At 39.3% G+C, this 17645-nt stretch overlaps 1 protein-coding gene across 5 annotated transcripts in view; it reads left to right on the top strand.

Annotated features, from left to right (window-relative positions):
* Positions 1-17645, top strand: part of LOC132402980 (uncharacterized) — a 110857-nt gene that overhangs the window by 72224 nt on the left and 20988 nt on the right. For 2 of the 5 annotated variants that reach the window (XM_059986164.1, XM_059986163.1), the window contains exons 3-5: positions 5904-6025; positions 12633-12757; positions 16729-16881. In XM_059986164.1, coding sequence (XP_059842147.1) covers positions 5904-6025; positions 12633-12757; positions 16729-16881 — 400 coding nt within the window. Of the gene's footprint in view, positions 1-5903; positions 6026-9707; positions 10474-12632; positions 12758-14618; positions 16882-17645 lie in introns of those variants that run through there. The other 3 variants (XR_009515142.1, XR_009515143.1, XM_059986165.1) reach the window with 3 other exon arrangements.

Raw genomic sequence — 17645 nt, 5'->3', positions numbered from 1 at the left:
CAGCCACTAGTAAATCTGACCATCATCCACATATGGTGGTTCTTGATCGGACATGGTATCAAAGGTTATGGGGAGAAGGCTGGGAACTGGGGTTGAGGAGGAGATTAAAAAAAAAGGATCAGCCATGGTTGAATAGTGGAGCAGACTCGATGCACCAGATGGCCTAATTCTGCTCCTATGTCTATGGTCTCATGATGTCAAACCTTCCTTTCGTGTCTAAAAATCTCACACTCTTGGGCTGTTTCTCCTCCAAACATGATCCTACATCATTTTCTCTGCTAGATCAACAAAGGTAAAACTCAAGGAAGTAAACACTTTGCCTACATTTTACCTGTAAAGTATTGGACCTCATTGTACAATGCCTTCAGCAAGTTAACAAGTCAGGGAGGACCCACACAGAAATGACATAGTCTCCAATGCAATGCTCTTTAATGCCAACTTCCATGTCCTTATTTTCTTCTAGTTCAAAGATACCTCACCAATCTGAATTAATTAATCATTTATCTCTCTATATTTATAGCCCAAGTTGCTGAATGATTTTGATATTTTCAGCTTTCATTTCAGGATATTTTCATGGCCTGTAGTGAATCAGATTAAGGAAAACCACAAGGGCATTAGGCAAGGCAGTTAGTCAAATTATGTTTGTATATTTAAGCAGAGAATCTTGGCTTGATCTACATGTATTCTTCAGTTTCAGTTTATTTAATCTCCAATATTAACATTTTAAATTGTTAATCATTAGAAAGTTTATTTTAACAAGAATATTAGCAAATTCTTCTTTCAGAATTCATCTGTTGTCACCTAAACAAATTCAAATTTGGTAGAATTAATAGTTTCCAATTCTCCTTATTCTTCAAATCTAAATTTCCTGATATCTGATGAGAGATCACTGACATGAGATATTGTTGCTCTTACCCCAGATGCTGACTCCTCTGCTGTATTCTCTATTTTTATTTTAGTTTTCCAGTGTCTGTGCATATTGCTTTGAGTACAGCAAGCAACACTTTATGACAAGATGGTGCCCAAGATATGAACCTGGAAATGAACATGAAAAAAGGAAAAGGGGAGAAATATGGTTTAGAAACTGAAAGTGAAGGGTGTCAGGATGCAAGGCCATGGAAGAATGTAAACAATTTTGCACAGTGGCATAACTGCCTTAGAAATTCAATCGCCCGTTCTCAACACCATTCTTGTTGTCTATGTAGAGTTTGCATGTTCTTCCTTTGACTATAAGGATTTCACCTTGCCATCCATGTTAGAGTCTTTCCTGTAATACAATGAGCTTGTAAAGCAGCCTCATGTGCGGCATCTTGTCAAAGGCCTTCTGAAAATTGAAGTACACAACCTCAACCAACTCTCCCTTGTCTATCCTGCTTGTCACTTCTTCCAACAGACTTATCAGGCAAGATTTTCCCTACAGGCTATTTTATCAAATGCCTCCAAGCACCCTGAAACCATATCTTTAACAATTGACTCCAACAGCTTTCCAACCAGTGAGGTCAGACTAACAGGTCTTTAATTTCCTTTCTTCTGCCTCTCCCCCTCCTTGAAGAATGGAGTGAGATTTGCAATTTTCCTGTGTTCTGGAACCATTCCAGGTTCTGGTGATTCTTCAAAGATCATTAGCAATGCCACCACAATCTCTTCAGCATTGTTTTCCAGTGGTTTTGTAATCCTCTTTCACCTCACTTTTACACTTCATGTATCTGAAGAATATTGCTGTGTATTTTGCGCTTAGTTGTTCACGTTAACATTTATGGTAATTTCCTTTGGCAGAAGGAATAAAAGCACAGAGTAGTTTCTAAATGGGGAGCAGATTCTGAAATCAAAGTGATTTGGAAATCCTCATGCAGAATACCCTAAAGGCTAAGGTGCAGCCTGAGTCGGTGGTAAGGAAGTCAAATGCAATCTTAGCATTCATTTTGAGAGGATTAGAAAGTAAAAGCATGGAGGTAATGCTTTATAAACCATTCATCAGACAGCACTTGGAGTATCGTGAGCAGTTTAAGGCCCCTTATCTGAGAAAGGATGTGCTTGCATTGGAGAGATATTCATGAGAATGATCCTGGGAATGATAGGGTCAATCTGGAGCTGTACTCACTGGAGTGGGGATGAGTGGGGACCTCATTGAAATCAATTAAATATTGAAAGGCCTAGATAGAGTGGATGTGGAGAGAAGGTTTTCTATAGTGGTGGATTCTAGCATCAGAGGGCACTGCCTCAAAATTGAAGGAAGTCTCTTTAGAACAGAGATGCCAAGCAATTTCTTTAGCCAGCGGGTGGTGAATCCGTGGAATTCATTGCCACAGACAGCTATGGAAGCCAAGTCATTGGTTATATTTAAAGCAAAGGTAGATAGGTTCTTGGTTAGTAAGGGTGTTAAAGGTTACAGGGAGGAGGCAGGAAAATGTGATTGAGAGGGATAATAAATCAGCCATGATGGAATGGTGGAGCAGACCCGATGGGCCAAATGGCATAATTCTGTTTCCATGTCTTAAGGTCCTATAATTGGCACTCTGTTAGCTCCGTCTTTCTGAGTGAAAGTACTAAAGATACCACTTCCATCAATTGTGATTTGTATGTTGCCTGATGTCCGTGCTGCAACATTCTTCTGCAAATGTAAGATATGATAAAGGCTCATTTTCAATGAAAGTTTCTAATGCTTAACCAGGAGATGAATGATCATTGCCTTGGGCTCTCTTTACAATCCAAGACTGAAGAGCAGGCATGTGATGGAAAGTTTCCTTCACTTGTGCCTTTTGTAATTAACAAGTAGCTTCTGCACTAAATGTCTCAAAATAGACATTAAAAAAACAATCCTTTTTATGAATCAGTTACGTACTGAAGCTATGCTACTGCATCAGATTTATTGTCATATAAAGGCCATCTCTACACATTATGATGGGGATTTTATGAGAAAGAGCTAAATTAATCCCTGGTCCTTTGTCCACTATTTATCCAAAAGTCAACAACACTAAAACAGATGGTTGTGGAAACTTGCTACATACAAATTGACTAATTCTTGTCCTGTCTTAAAATAGTTATGAACTTTACTGGATATAGAATATTCTGTGATAATGCAAGTCCACGAAAAGTTCTATATAGAAAACAAATCTTCATTCTGATGCTGAAATGCGAACTACACTCTCCGAGTATTAAGACTTGCCCTAAGACTTCTGCATAGATATACTGTATCAGTTTTCTAACCAAAAAACAAAATCAGATTTAGCAGAGAAACAAAATCACCAGAGTAATGTCTTTATATACACCTCCCTTTCAGCAAACTGCCATTAAATTCCTATTATGATGAAGGCATGTTCACTGGCTCCAATGATAATCATGTCCACAATGCTGTTCCAATCTACTTGTATTTACAGGCAGTCCCAAACGTACTCTGGGGCTCCATTCCCTGGAACTATCAGTAGGCTGATTCCTTGGTAGTTAGAAATTCCATTTTCTATACCCACATCATATTGGTCTATGAACTCTAGCTTTAATTCTTTCACTTCATTGAAAGCACCCTAAAAGTACCCAGAATTAAAATAATGTAATAGATGCCACATCCAGTCATTCATAAAGATGAATAAATACTTTATTACTACTAACAAAAATACTTTTAAAATATGGAAGTTGCATCAAGTCAAATTTCTGTAAGTGAGGTCCTTTGTAACCTGTAGAGCCCCTGTATTTGGTAAGTGACCTGAATGCAAGTGCAAATAACAATGGCCTTGTTTCAGGAGATTAGCAGAAATGAGTCAAAAACACCAGCTTTACTGGATCAGAACCTAATAAGTTCAGAATAGAGTTTTCTTTCCTACATGGCAAAATGGAAAGTTGGAACTGAGCCAAAACCCTACTTCACTGTTGTACTGAAGGGAGGAATGACAGTTTTAGTGACTTGGATTTGGCTGCTTTTGGGTTTTAACTTGGCACCTAGTCATTCATCCTCATTGCCTGTGATGCAAAGTGATTTGTTTATTTAAAAGGTAATTTATGACAAAGCCACAATTGTGAACGCCTAGAGTTCTGGAGGAAACCACCGTTATAAAAGACAGTTAGATCTTGTTTTCCCTCCTCCTCTGGATTCACTTTTAGAATAGATAAATTCTATATAGTCTTAATCTAAACACCATTGAAAAAATTGAATTTTAATCCAAAATGGTCTAGGATCCAATTTGCAAAAATGGTCATATTCTCCCTCTGCTTTACCCCCTGCCAAAATAAAGAAACCATTTCCATAGCTGCAAAAGCCCTGAAAATGTTTCTTGGCTGGTAGCCATGGTGGAATTGGTTCCACTCTCCTCTCAATGTGTACTGTACGTTTAAGTTCCTCTCTGGTGATTTGAATGTAAAACACTGTAGTGCTGTACTGGGGGAACCATGGACCTGCAGAAGATCCCCTCTTTCAGATGAGGCCCTGTTAGCTCTCTCAAGTGCTTGCAAACTTCTCTATAACAAAACTTTGAAGAGCAGATAATTTTTCCTCATTCCCTTGGACCACATTTTATTCCTGAACTAAAATAAAAAATCCAAAATACAACACATGCTGGAAATTTAAAACAAGCTCACAAAATGCTGGAAATCTTCAAAAGGCCAGGTAATTTGTAGGGATGGGATTAGAATTCATGATTCAGGTTAGTGATGTTTCTTTGAAACTAGATAAGCTATAAATGAAGTAAATTTTAGGTTGCAGATAAAACAGAAACAAGAGAGAATACAAATGTGACCAACAAGAATAGAATCTCTTGAGGAAAAGCAGCTGAAATTCAGATTTGGCACATTACCGTCTTTGAGACTCAATGTTTAAATCACTATTTTTGAAAAATTAGCTATTTCATTCTTTTATCTTGCTTTGGTGTCCATCACATTGCCCCTGAACCTATGCTCGCATTATGAGTTTTACAACTGGGGATTTTGATCCATTTAACTGAGATTTTTTTAATTTGTACATCACATTCTAAAAGTTGAACCACCTCTTGCGGCGATAACAGCCGGTAGTTTTTTTGAATAAGTCTCTGTTAGTTTTGCACAACATGGTGGAGCAAGGTTTGTCCATTCCTCTTTGAAAAATTGCTCAAGCTGTGCCGAGTTGGTTGGGGAACAGCATTGAACCAGCCTTCTCCGGCTTTTAAGCTTAGAGGGCAGCCTGATCTAGGCAAAATGGCTGTGGCATCATATTTTTTGTAGCTCCACTTTTGCACTGAGTTCCGAGGTATGTTCAGTGCCTTTGAGATGGTCTTGTTCCCTTCCTCAGATTTGTGTTTCTCTAATATAAGTTCCCTGACTTGCCTTGAATGCTCTTTAATCTTCATTTTAGTTTGGTCTTTTGAAATCCTACCAGACTATTGGACCTTACAGAGGTAAGGAGATTCACCTAAGGGTATTTATTCAGGTGAACCTCCAGTTTTCTACATCAACGAATTGGATGAGTTGGTAAGGTAATAAACAGTAATGCACCTGAGGAAAGTTAGCATAGTAATTACAAAGGGGATAAATACTTTTTTTCAGCCTCACAATTATGGTTTTTAACTTTTAGTAAACTATTGACAGGTTTTGGAACCTTGCTTATGATTTGACATGATGCACAATGTTTTGTAGATTAGCTCAAAAGTCCTACTTCAATATATGCCACATTAAGAAAACGAGACAGTAAAGTATGAAAGTTTTGCAGACTGAACACTTTTTCAAGGCACTGTATTTTCTCCTCTCTCCTATGATCAAATTATAGGTTTTCTGTTTACACCTCCTCCAATCCTGCTTTTACTTAGAGCAACCTTAGGCTCTGTTGGTCAGCTTCTCCTAGTCTCTTTGTCTCTAACTTTCTCAACGTTGCTTCATTTCTAATTTTCATCAGAATTAGGAAAAGGTCAACAATCTGAAACATTAATTCTCTCTTTCTCCAGAGATGCTGCCAGTCTTGCCAAATATTCCCAGTGCTTCCAGCAACACATCACCTTGAAACCAGGATCCCAGAACCTCGAAGACCCAGTTACATGGTACCAGCCTGCAAGACCCCAATTACAATGTGAGCACCCTCCTCATGCACTTGATAACTCAAAAGCATAAGAAATAGGAACAGGCGATTGAATCCTGTTCCAGCATTCATCAAGATAGTCTTTCATTTTTTATCTCAATACTATTTTCCAACAGTGTTCCAATATCCCTTAATACTCACACATCTATCAATCTCTCTTCTGAATGAAACAAGGACTGAGCATTCAGTGTACAGAATTCCAGGAGTTCACCATGCTCTGAGTGAAAAAATTTCTCCACATTTCCATCCTAAACAGGCTACCCTTATATTGTAAAACTGTTCTGACAGTTCCCAGATACATCAGCCAGAGGAAATATTCTCTCTGCATTGAACCTGGTAGCTCATAAACAATTTTGTAGGTTTCCATGAGATCTCCCTTCAGTCTTCTAAACTCCCAAAGAATGCAGCCCCAGTTGATATCACCTCTCCCTAGAACCAGTCTAGTAAACCTCCATTGCACTGTCTCTGCAACAAATACTTCCTTCTTTGGGCAAGGAGAGAAATATTTTACAGATTACCTCCGAATGCTGATTCTCCAGGGGCGTACATAATTGCAATGAGACTTCATTATTTCCAAGAGGATTTATCATGGGTCTTCCCAATCATTTGCTGCTCCTATGAGCTGGCTTTCAATGACGTGTACAAGCACACCCAAATGCCTTTGATCATCAGCACTATCCCAACTCTCACCACTGCAATCAAAATCTCTGCTTTTCCATTACTTTCACCAAATTGGATGACCTCATATTTTTCCACCACCTACTTTTCCATCTGCCAGGTCTCTCCCACTCACTTTCTGCCTGTCCCTTTCCACCTGAAGCCTCTTTATATATTGCCAACAAAGGAAGTGTTTTCTTTTTAGCCCATCAAGTCTGTCAGCTAAGCAATTCCTTCTCCCCACTCATCTCCCTCTAACCAATTCTTTGACGCACGTCCTTTAACACTCCTTAATGTTCAACCCTGCCACAATTTATAACAGTTGGTTAGCTTAACAACCAGCACACCAGGTTGTTGGACCTGTAAGACAGCTGCACTATCTGCAATACTACTGTGATCCCAATCCCACCTAGTTCATCATCAACAAATTTAGAAATCTGACTTTTCTTCTCCTTGGCCAAATTGATGATTCAGTAGCTGGGCCCCCAAGCACCAATCCCTCCAACACTCCATCTGTCAGACCCAAGGGTTGGTTTATTCCCATTCTGCTTTCTGCCCAGTAATGAATTCTTAATCCATGTCAGTACTTTACCCCCAATTCTTTGTATTAGTCAACCTCTTATGCAGGACATTATAGGAAGTTTCAAAATACATTACACCCACTGATTCCTCCATGTATATTCTACTCGTCACGTCCCCAAGAAACTCCAACAAGTTAGTGAAATAAGGTTTATTTTCCCTTCACGTATCCACACTGACTCTGCTCAGTCTTGTTCTTTAGTTCAAAGGTGCTCTGGTATCACATTTCTCATTGTAGGTCCCAGCAATTTTCCCACCACTAATATCGAATTGACAGCTAGGTGTCCTTGTTTCCTCTCTCATTCCTCTCTGAAGTATCTTATATTTACTACCAACCAAGCCACAGGAATAATTCCAGAATCCATAAACTTTTCTGAATTTGGTAAATAGAGCATCTACTATCTTTAAAGCCTCATCCTCTATAACTCTGGGATTAAGATCATCTGGCACCTGGATTTATCAACTTTCAAGATCACCAACTTTTCTAGTACTATTTTTTTTTCAGTTCCTCATTCTCACCAGGCCCCAGAGTCTCAATGATATGAGTAACGTGTATTTTCCATTAAGGCAGTCACACAGTAATGTAATCGTTCCATTCCTTTGCCATTTCTTTATTCACCATGACAAGTTTTCCTGTCCAATTGCCCTTTGTAATCCTTTCCATTCTATGTAACAAATGAGTCTCTGACTATTAGCCTCCCAGATCTGGTTCCAGTCCCAGATCTACAGTATACCCATTCGTGCATTCCACAATTCACATCGTGCTCAGACAGGAAATAATAGTGCCCAGTGCCCTCTGCTCAATTACAAATTAATTTTACTCTGTTGGCCCATAGGACATTGTTATTGATAAATTTCTTGGCTGTTATCTGGTTTCTTTTCCAATGCTGTTTGTCAAAACTTGCCTTGCTTAGATGCAGTCATTTTCTTTGCTTTAAAACAGTGAATCCACTTCATATATACTTGATTGACTGTAAAGCACAGCAGAACACCTGGATTATGAAAAATCCTGTAAAAGGCAATGTTATTTTTGCTCTACTTTATATGGATTGATAACAATCAATCCTGAACCCTAGTTTTCTGTAAATTACCATTTTTCATTGAATCCAGTGCTGACCATGACTCAAATAATACTATTGAACTTGCAATTTCCAAATCTGTCTCTTGGCAAGAGGTCACTATCTTGAAATGGTGTCCCACTGTTCTGAGCACATAGGCTGGCTGTTTATCAGCATGCACATGAAGAATTAGCAATATGATTTCACACTGTAAGCAAGCTAGGCAAAATAAAATTGGCCAAACATAAATAAAATCATCAGTCCTTAAGAGCTAAACTACTTCAATCTGAGAGCAGGATGAAATTTCCAAAATGTTATGTTTTAATTGTCAAGGACTAAGATGTTTAGTTTAATTTGGAATTCACCTTCAAAGTATGGCCCCATGGAATCATGCTCTTCTTTCCTTTTAACAATATTCTCTGGTTTTAACCCCGTAGATCTATTTTACTTTACTTTTCCATTTCCATTTCCGACACATCCCCAGTTTTCTTCCATAAGACCATAAGATACATGAGCAGAATTAGGCCAATTGGCCCATCAAGGCTGCTCTACCATTTCATCATGGCTGATCCATTTCCCTCTCAGCCTCAATCGCCTGCCTTCTCCCATAACCCTTCATGCCCCAAGTAATTAAGAATATAGCAACCTCTGCCTTAAATATACCAAGTGACTTGGCCTCCACAGTCGCCTGTGGCAATGAATTCCATGGATTCACCACTCTCTGGCTGAAGAAATTCCTCCTCAGCAACCTCTACTCTGAAGCCATGTCCTCTGGCCCTAGTTTCCCACACCATAACAAACATCCGCTCTGCATCTACTCATCAAGACCTTTCAACATTCGATAGGTTTCAGTGAGATCCTGCCTCATTCTTATGAATTCCAGTGAGTACAGGCCCAGAGCCATCAATCAGCCCTCATGTAGTAAACCTTTCTTCCTAGAATCATTCTCATGAACTTCCTCTGAACCTTCTCCAATGAGAGCATATCCCATCTTATAGAAGGTGCCCACAATACTCCATGAGGCCTTACCAGAGCCTTATAAAGCCTCAACATTACATCTTTGTTTTTACAGAATATTCTAGTCTTCTTGAAATGAATACTAACATTGCAATGGCCTTCCTCACCACTGACTTAACCTGCAAATTAAACAATAAGGAATCCTGCACGAGCACTCCCAAGTCCCTTTGCACCTCAGATTTTCTTCATTCTAACAGTGGACAGCTATGGCTGTTCCAAGATCTTAAAGTTCTTCACACTCCTTTACCTCTCTTACTTTAACATACTGCTCAAAGCTTATTCCCACGGCCAAGCATTTGGCTATAAACCTCGTTATTTGCCAAATTCGCTTATGTCAAAATTGTTTTCTTTCAATGTATTAGAGGTGCTCCCCTAAAAGCAGCTGATGAAAAGAAGTTGACAGCATTTGAGATGTGGGCATACAGACGGATCCTCAGGGTATTGTACATTGAAAGGAGATCCAACAATTTCATCCTAGAAAAGATTGGCATGAAACCAATACTTCTGGATACCGTTATCCAAAGGAAACTTCGCTATTTTGGACACATCTCATGAACTGATGACACACTGGAATGCACTGTGATTGAAGGCAGAGTAGAAGGAAGCCGCTCCCGAGGCAGGCAGAGGACAACCTGGATCGATAACATCAAGAAGTGGACCAGCCTCACGCCAGAGATGCAAGAGGTTTGACTGCGGACAGATCGCAGGGGAAGAAAGTGGTCACCGAAGCTCTGGCAGAGTATGGCTCATGATGGTGATAATGATTAGAGGTGCTATATAAATACAAGTCATTGTCATAAACACAGAGAGGAATTGAAGGTACAATTTTACATACATATAGTGCAAAGGCTTCAAATGTTTTTGCTTATCCTTGGGACTTGGACTGACACGAGCAATGTCTTGCTGTACTTCAATCCAAGAATCAGGGAATGGGAGATGGGAGAGAGAGTAAAGGTAAACACTCTAAGGTTGGATCAGAGCACAGTTAATTAGTTGCCTTTCAATATAGTTACATAAAATTATATATATAGTCATATTTTCAATTCAGTAGTGTTTTTTTTAAATCACTTGTTTGTGGAAGGGCCCACTTCAAATTTGCTGGGATCTATGGATCTTTTAATCCCTGTATAAATACACTCTGTATAAGTGGCTTCCATTGTGCTTTAAAGCATCACCAGGCATTGCTGACATCATTTCTATGTCAACCAGATATAGTGACAATAGCTCGTTCTGGAAAATCAAGTGTTTAATAGGCACCCAGCCATGTGGAGGATCTATTGATGTAGCTGACAACAATGCTGCATGTGTAAAGGTCCCATCTGCTTTAAATATTATCCCAACATTTGTAACACGCTGTAATTGGATTTATCAAATACCTGCGTTTGATTTACTGTGAAGCCACATGTGGGCTGCACTTCAGATTCATCAATGATGATTCAAGCCTTAGTCTTTTACATGGGGAAAATCAAGACTTCATTTGCTTGCAGCACTACGAAAGCCAACACAGTGATTAACTCTACATGTAAGTCATTATCCAAAGGCATCCCTACTGTGCAAAGTATAAAAAGAGACATAACACAGTAATTGGCAACAGTTTGCCAACTGAGAAATTCTCCATAATTACTAGTTAAGACGAGGGTGCACGGCTTGGAATGTTCCATTGTTTATCTGTCTTCAGAAAGCTTCTTTAACCCTTTTTCTACCCAATTTTCCATCACACTTGTTACAACTTTTTTTTCATTGCTGAAGGAAAGAGAGTAGCAATTAATAATTTACTAATTCTGAAGCTTGGAGATGACGCTAATGTGCTTTGAACTGAAAACAACAACCGCTGGAATTCAATCTCTTGCCAGAACATGCATCATTTGTAGAAGATGAGTGACAAAAACATAAGTATATTCTTTAACAGTGTAACATACTATGAGCTGCATTATCACAATTCCAATGTGATCTCTTCACACTGGTGCCTTTATAAAGAAGATGACATGAAAAGTTTTCAAATATTTTTGAAGAAATAAGCTCATCCCTTTAAAAGTTATTTAATATTGATTTATTCTCCCAATTAACTCCAAGCAATTCTCCATTTACTCGCACAAATAAATTTTTCTCCAAGAATGACAGGGTTGTTTGGCATTAAAAAATCTACCTTGCATCTCATTAATCTCCCTCTGTATCAGTGGTAATTAGTTCTGATTCCTCTCTAGTTCTAAGCCTGACCCTTTAATTTTGGGTGCAGCTGGGAGATGTAATAAGAAATTGGTTATTTAATAGAAGCTTTTAACTATCATTGTGTTCTACAGTTCCAATGTGCTTTGTTGTGCATTTGTCTATGGTGAACACCTACAAATTCTACTGTACTGTATATGCTTTGTTCTTGGATCAATGCCGGTTCTTTATGGTTTTGTTACTTGATATCTTTTGCAACAAAGATATTCTTAACATTTATGAAATTTGATCAACATCAGCAGCCAACTAAAGCAAGGTAGGTTCCAAAGACTTTACAAGGTTTTAAACAAAAGGTTTTCACAATTGCTATTGGCTAAGTATAGGAAAAGTACTGGAAATCTTCAGTAGGCCAGGGCTGCGGAGAGAGAGAAAAACATTTCAGATCATTAACACTCATCAGAACACCAAGGAAAGGGAGTTTACACGTTCTCGCCGTGGGTTTCCTCCCATGGTCCAAAGACGCACTAATTGGTAGGTTAATTGATTATTGTAATTTGTACCACGATTAGTTTACGGTTAAATTTGGGGATTACAGGGGGGTGTGGCTCAAAGGACTGGAAGGACATATCTTGCACTGTTTCTCAATAAAATAAAAATGGAAGTTATTGATTTGAAGTATTTCTCCCTTCTCATCTGCTGAATGAATTGCTGAGATTTCTCCTTAGACTACTAAGATTGGGAGTCTTTGGAGAAACCCAAGCTTTACAGGTGGCTTCCTCTGCTCATGCTAAAGTGATATGGAATCTGATTCCAGATGTTTGAACGCATGATTCAGGCATAATACTAAAAGAGCATTCTTATCTAGTTTCAGGAAAAGATTTTGAACTCTAGTTAATCCTTTGAGGTGGATATAAAAAAAATCCATGTCATGATTTAGAAGAAGTGCATCTGTGATATCTGCAATGTAATGGGTGACATTTCTCTCTCATTCAACCTCACCAGAACAATTGTTAAGGAAATTAATTCATGTGTGAGGTGTGAGTACTTCAAAAGTACTTTAATTAGATATTGGATGTGGTGAGAATGTGAAAGGTGCAATATTGTGTTTTTCTTTAATGCAGTTTCCCTGATAGCTCTTGCCAATTACTTTTGGCAAAAGAAATGATGGAAATCGCGAAAAGAACTGGAGGCACAGCAGGTACATTGCTTCAAACGGCCAGGTTACAGCATCTGCTTCATCCACCAGGTATTTCATTTCATCTTCTTCTTTTGATCTACTGATTTAAGTTTCATTGCCTGGGTTTACTTGGGATTCTGTGAATGTTTCATGTGGCTTTGAACCTTTTAGTCAGAGAAAGCCTGGTTGGTGGACCGATGCCTGTAGGGTGAGAGTGGGAGTTGTGATCATTGACTCTGAAGCCCGGGATTGGGACAAGTTAGCAATTGGGCAAGCAGATGCAGTACCCGGGTCCAGCCAATGCGGTTGCTGAGGCCAGTAATCAGAATCGGGGTCGGCTTGGTCTGGGTCATTGATTCATTGATGGATCATTCGGATTCAAGGCCTACCTGGAGTTCAGTTTGGAGCAGTGCTCAGAGCAGAAGCCTGGCAGTCGAGGGTGAGAGAGGTTGCAGAAACTGGCCTTTCAGCCAAGTGAATCCATGCTGACCTACTTTAACTAATCCTGTATTCATCTCATTTTATTCTCTCGTGCAGTCTCATAATTCTGCCTATGCTCTACTCATGGAGCAATTTATAGCGGCCAACTTACCCATCAACCTGTTCTTTTTCAAGATGCGGGAGGGAACTGGGGCAGAAGGAGGAAATCCACATGGCCGTGGGGAGAATGTGCACAGTCTGGTCAGGCAGGAACTCAGACCTCTGGTGATCGAAGTCAGCAGCCCTACCAGACATGCCAACCCGATGTCAGTGGTCAAACTCACGGCCTTGTTTCAAGTCAGATTGGGGACCGGGACAGGTGCTGAATGGAGGAGGAGAGTGGAATTTTCACCAGGACCGAGGAGGTTCAGTGGGTCAGGGGCCTGAAGTTATTGGTGGTGAGAGAAAACCGAATGGTGTGTTGAGCTCTGGAGCAGTCCAATCCAGCACTGCGATCAAAGCGTCTAGTTTTTCTGTTTACACAACAATGGTCACTCCCAGGGAAACAGTCTACAGGAGCCATGAACAGTACATGAAATAACTTGGTGTGCATCTGATTCAGAAATCGCATCAGACTTTCAAGAATGGCTGAGGCCAGGAAATAACTCAAAATCAGCATGACGTAAAACAATCCAGAAATATCATCATGTTTCGTTCCTGGTTAGTATGTTTTTAATCAGACAACACTGAGACAAGAGCACTATGTGATCTAATGTCTGGGCCCATTTATTTCCACTGTGCTAGAATCCCATCAACACTTTCAGTTAATATCGTCCAGTCACTCAAAACCACAGCCTACTTTTAACAGCAGTAATAACCTTATTTCATCCACCCAAGAAAAACAAAATAGTAATTCTCCCTGCACTTGAGTTAAAAACGTAGTTAAGAATCCTGAAGTAAAGAGCACTTCTTCCTGTTGCAATAGATGATCTGAGCTGTGCTGATGATGGGGGGGGTTGCAGCTTGATGCGTGAATGTGACCGTACCAGTTCAAAAGACAAGTTGCTTCTATATTAAATACATGAGAATGCTTGCAACATGATGGCCTGCTCCGAGGAAGTGTATCAGCAGCCCTGATGCTCAACAATTAAATGACCAACCAATTCAGTCTACACTGGAACCCTTCCCATGGACTTAACCAGGATCCGAGTAAATGCTGGATCAGTCAGCCCACTGTTATGGGTCATGAACAGATGGAGCTCCACTAGTCACAGTATTCTAACCCGAGAACAATTCATTTATTCTCTCTTTGCTTTGTGCCCAAGGTCCAAGTTCTTACTCCATGTTGATACATTACCCCAATTACATGCCCTCTAACACTGGTAACCAATGTCCTCTGTGAATCCTCATCCAAAGCCTTCTGAAAATCCACATCTACTGGTTCCACATCCACAAAGAACTCCAGAATAGTAGCCAAATATAATTTCCCTTCTGTTGTTTTTCCCTCCAGAGTTGCTGCCAGACCTGACTTCCTCCAGCATTTTGTGTGTGTTGCTGAAGATTTCCAGTATCTGCAGAATCTTTCGCGTCTATGAAATTTGTCAGTGCTCCCACTGCTAATTGTTATTCATTAACTTTAGTGTAAAGTGCCGAAACTCTGTATAAGCGGGAGGAACTACACATCATGGATGGCACATTAAACACTTTTGGCCTCTGAGTTCAACTATCTCCGATAATCACTGTACCAAGCTTTTGTTAAACAAAGGAGCTTTACATAATGTTCTTGCAAACACCTGATGCATCTGTCTTTACATTTTGTTCTTCCCATTACAGTCATTTAACCTTGGCTGCTTTCCACCTACACCGATTGTTCTTTCCTCAACCATCCACAAGCTATTCCCTCCCTTGGTATCACCTGAAATCTTCTCTCTACTCTAGAAGAAATTGTTCCCTTCACATTTTACCTACAAACTTTTTAAATAATGTTTTTAGTTGTATGGCCCCAGACATTCTGCAAATAGTCAACACTTCTCATCTATCAAGCTGCTTCCTAAAAGCCCTGAGAGTTGCAGTTACTAAGCCTCTTTTAAAAAGAACGACCTAGATGTCTTGGTAATTAATAACTACAGACCTATATCAAACTTGCCACGTTTAAGTAAAATCGTTGAAGAGGTTGCTTATCAGTGACTTAATAACTTTTGGCACTAAGTAACTGTATGGATGTTTTCCATTCTGGATTTTGACAACACTGAGACTGTTCTGGTCAGGGCTTTAAATGGCGTCTGCTTATGCTTGATGATGGGAAAATTTCACTTTTGGTTTCACTGGATCTTAGTGCTGCTTTTGACACAGTTGACCATGGCATATTACTAGACAGACCAGAAAACTGGGTGAAAATTTCCAGTATAGTCCTAAAGTGGTTCAAATCATATTTACAGGACAGGATCAATTGGTAGCTACATTTCTGATGGAATAAAAATGACATACAGTGTGCCTCAAGGGTCCATACTAGGGCTTCTGTTTAACAATATATATGCTCCCACTAGGTCAAATCATGGTAAGCAACAAAATACCTTACCTTAGTTATGTGGATGACACTCAGATTTATAAATACAGTGTCATCAAGTGACTATGGTCCCATACCATCACTAAAAACAATTTTGCACAAATCACTGATGGGATGAGCCAAAATTTCCTCCAGTTAAACACAGAGAAAATCCGTGCCAAAAAAGAACAAAATGATTAAAAGTCAGTGGTTACTCAAAATCCCTGTTGTTACCACTAACCAAGCCTGAAACCTTGGTGTTGTGATGGACTCTGACTTAAATTTTAACTGCCACATTAAGACAATTACAAAGTCAGCCAACTACCATCTTTAAAATTTAGCGAGAGTTAAAGGGCTTATGTCACAGCAAGATGCAGAAAATCTCATCCATGCATTTATTATTTTTAGGCTTCACTACTATAATGGCATTTTCACAGGTCTCTGTAAAAAAAATCCCTCAGACGGTTGCAGCTCATTCAGAACACTGCTGCTAGAGTCCTCACTGAGACCAAGTAGAACGCATCACCCCAGCTCTCAGATCACTATACTGGCTTCAGAGGATTGACTTTAAAATATTACTACTGGTTTATAAAGCACAGAATGGTCTAGGGTCAAAAGATATCTCCAATCTCTTTCTGCATTATGAATATACCCCAGCTCTCAGATCACCTGGGGTAGGCCTGCTTACCGTTCCTAGGGTCAAAATACTGAACTAAACATGGCGAAACAGCTTTTAGTTACAATTCTCCACATGTCTGGAATAACCTGCCTGGGGATCTGAAGTCTGCCCCAGCTTTAAGCTCTTTTAACTTAAGGCTTAAAACTTTTCTTCTTGCTGTAGCATTTAATTAGAATTCTCTGCACTGTAACTTTTATCTATTTTTGTGTGATCGTATTTTTTTATATATTGACTGAAATTTGATGTTTGATTTTTATATTTTGTTTTATGTAAAGCATTTTGAACCGCCTTGTGTTTGAAAAGTCCTTTACAACTAAACTTGCTTTGAGTTGCCTTACTCTTTATACCTCATCTTTTAAAATATTTTCACTATCTTCTGATTTCCTTTAATGTCAGCAAAGCCAAGGACCCTGATTATTGACTTCAGGAGAAGGAAACCAGAGATCCATGAGTCAGTCCACATCGAAGGCTCAGAGGTGGAGAGGGTCAGCAATTTTAAACTCCCCAACTTAACGCCCCAACACACAAGTGCAATTATAAAGAAAGCACGTTAGTACCTCTACTTCCTTAAGTGTTTGCAAAAATTCAGCCTGACATCTACAACTTTGACAAACTTCTATAGACGTGCAGAGGAGAGTATATTGACTGGCTACATTACAGCCTGGTTTGGAAAAAAAAATGTCCTGGAACAAAATATTCTACACAAAGTAGGTTACAGCCCAGTCCATCATGGGTGAAGCCTTCCCCACCATAGGGCACATCTACATGAAACGCTGTTGCAGGAAAGCAGCATCCATCATCAGCGACCTGCACCACCCAGGGCTTGCTCTGTCCTCACTGCTGATATCTTGAAGAAGATACAGGAGCTTCAGGATTCACATTACCAAGTTCAGGAACAGTTATTACCCCTCAACCATCAGTCTTTTGAACCAAAGGGGATAACTTCACTCATCCTTATTTGCCTTATCATTGAAATGCTCCCACAACCTATGGACTCACTTTCAAGAACACTTCATCTCATGTTCGATATTTATTTATTTTTGTATTTGTACATTTGTTGCCATTTGCATACAAGTTGAATACTCAAATCTTTCATTAATTCTATTGTGGTTATTATTCTATTATGTATTTATTGAATACGCCCACAAAAATAATCTCAGGGTTATATTTGGTAACATATATGTACTCTGATAATATATTTACTTTGAACTTTAATTTTATCGCAGGTTCCTACCATCTGCAGGATTTTGAACTTGTTGTATTAATGTTGAACAAGTTTAGATTTGATCATGAAGCATTTCAAAGCTGAATAA

This window comes from Hypanus sabinus, chromosome 12, assembly GCF_030144855.1.
Source record: "Hypanus sabinus isolate sHypSab1 chromosome 12, sHypSab1.hap1, whole genome shotgun sequence".
NCBI lineage: Eukaryota > Metazoa > Chordata > Chondrichthyes > Myliobatiformes > Dasyatidae > Hypanus > Hypanus sabinus.
The sequence above is the reverse complement of the archived record's forward strand: the minus strand, read 5'-3'. Positions and strand labels throughout refer to the sequence as shown.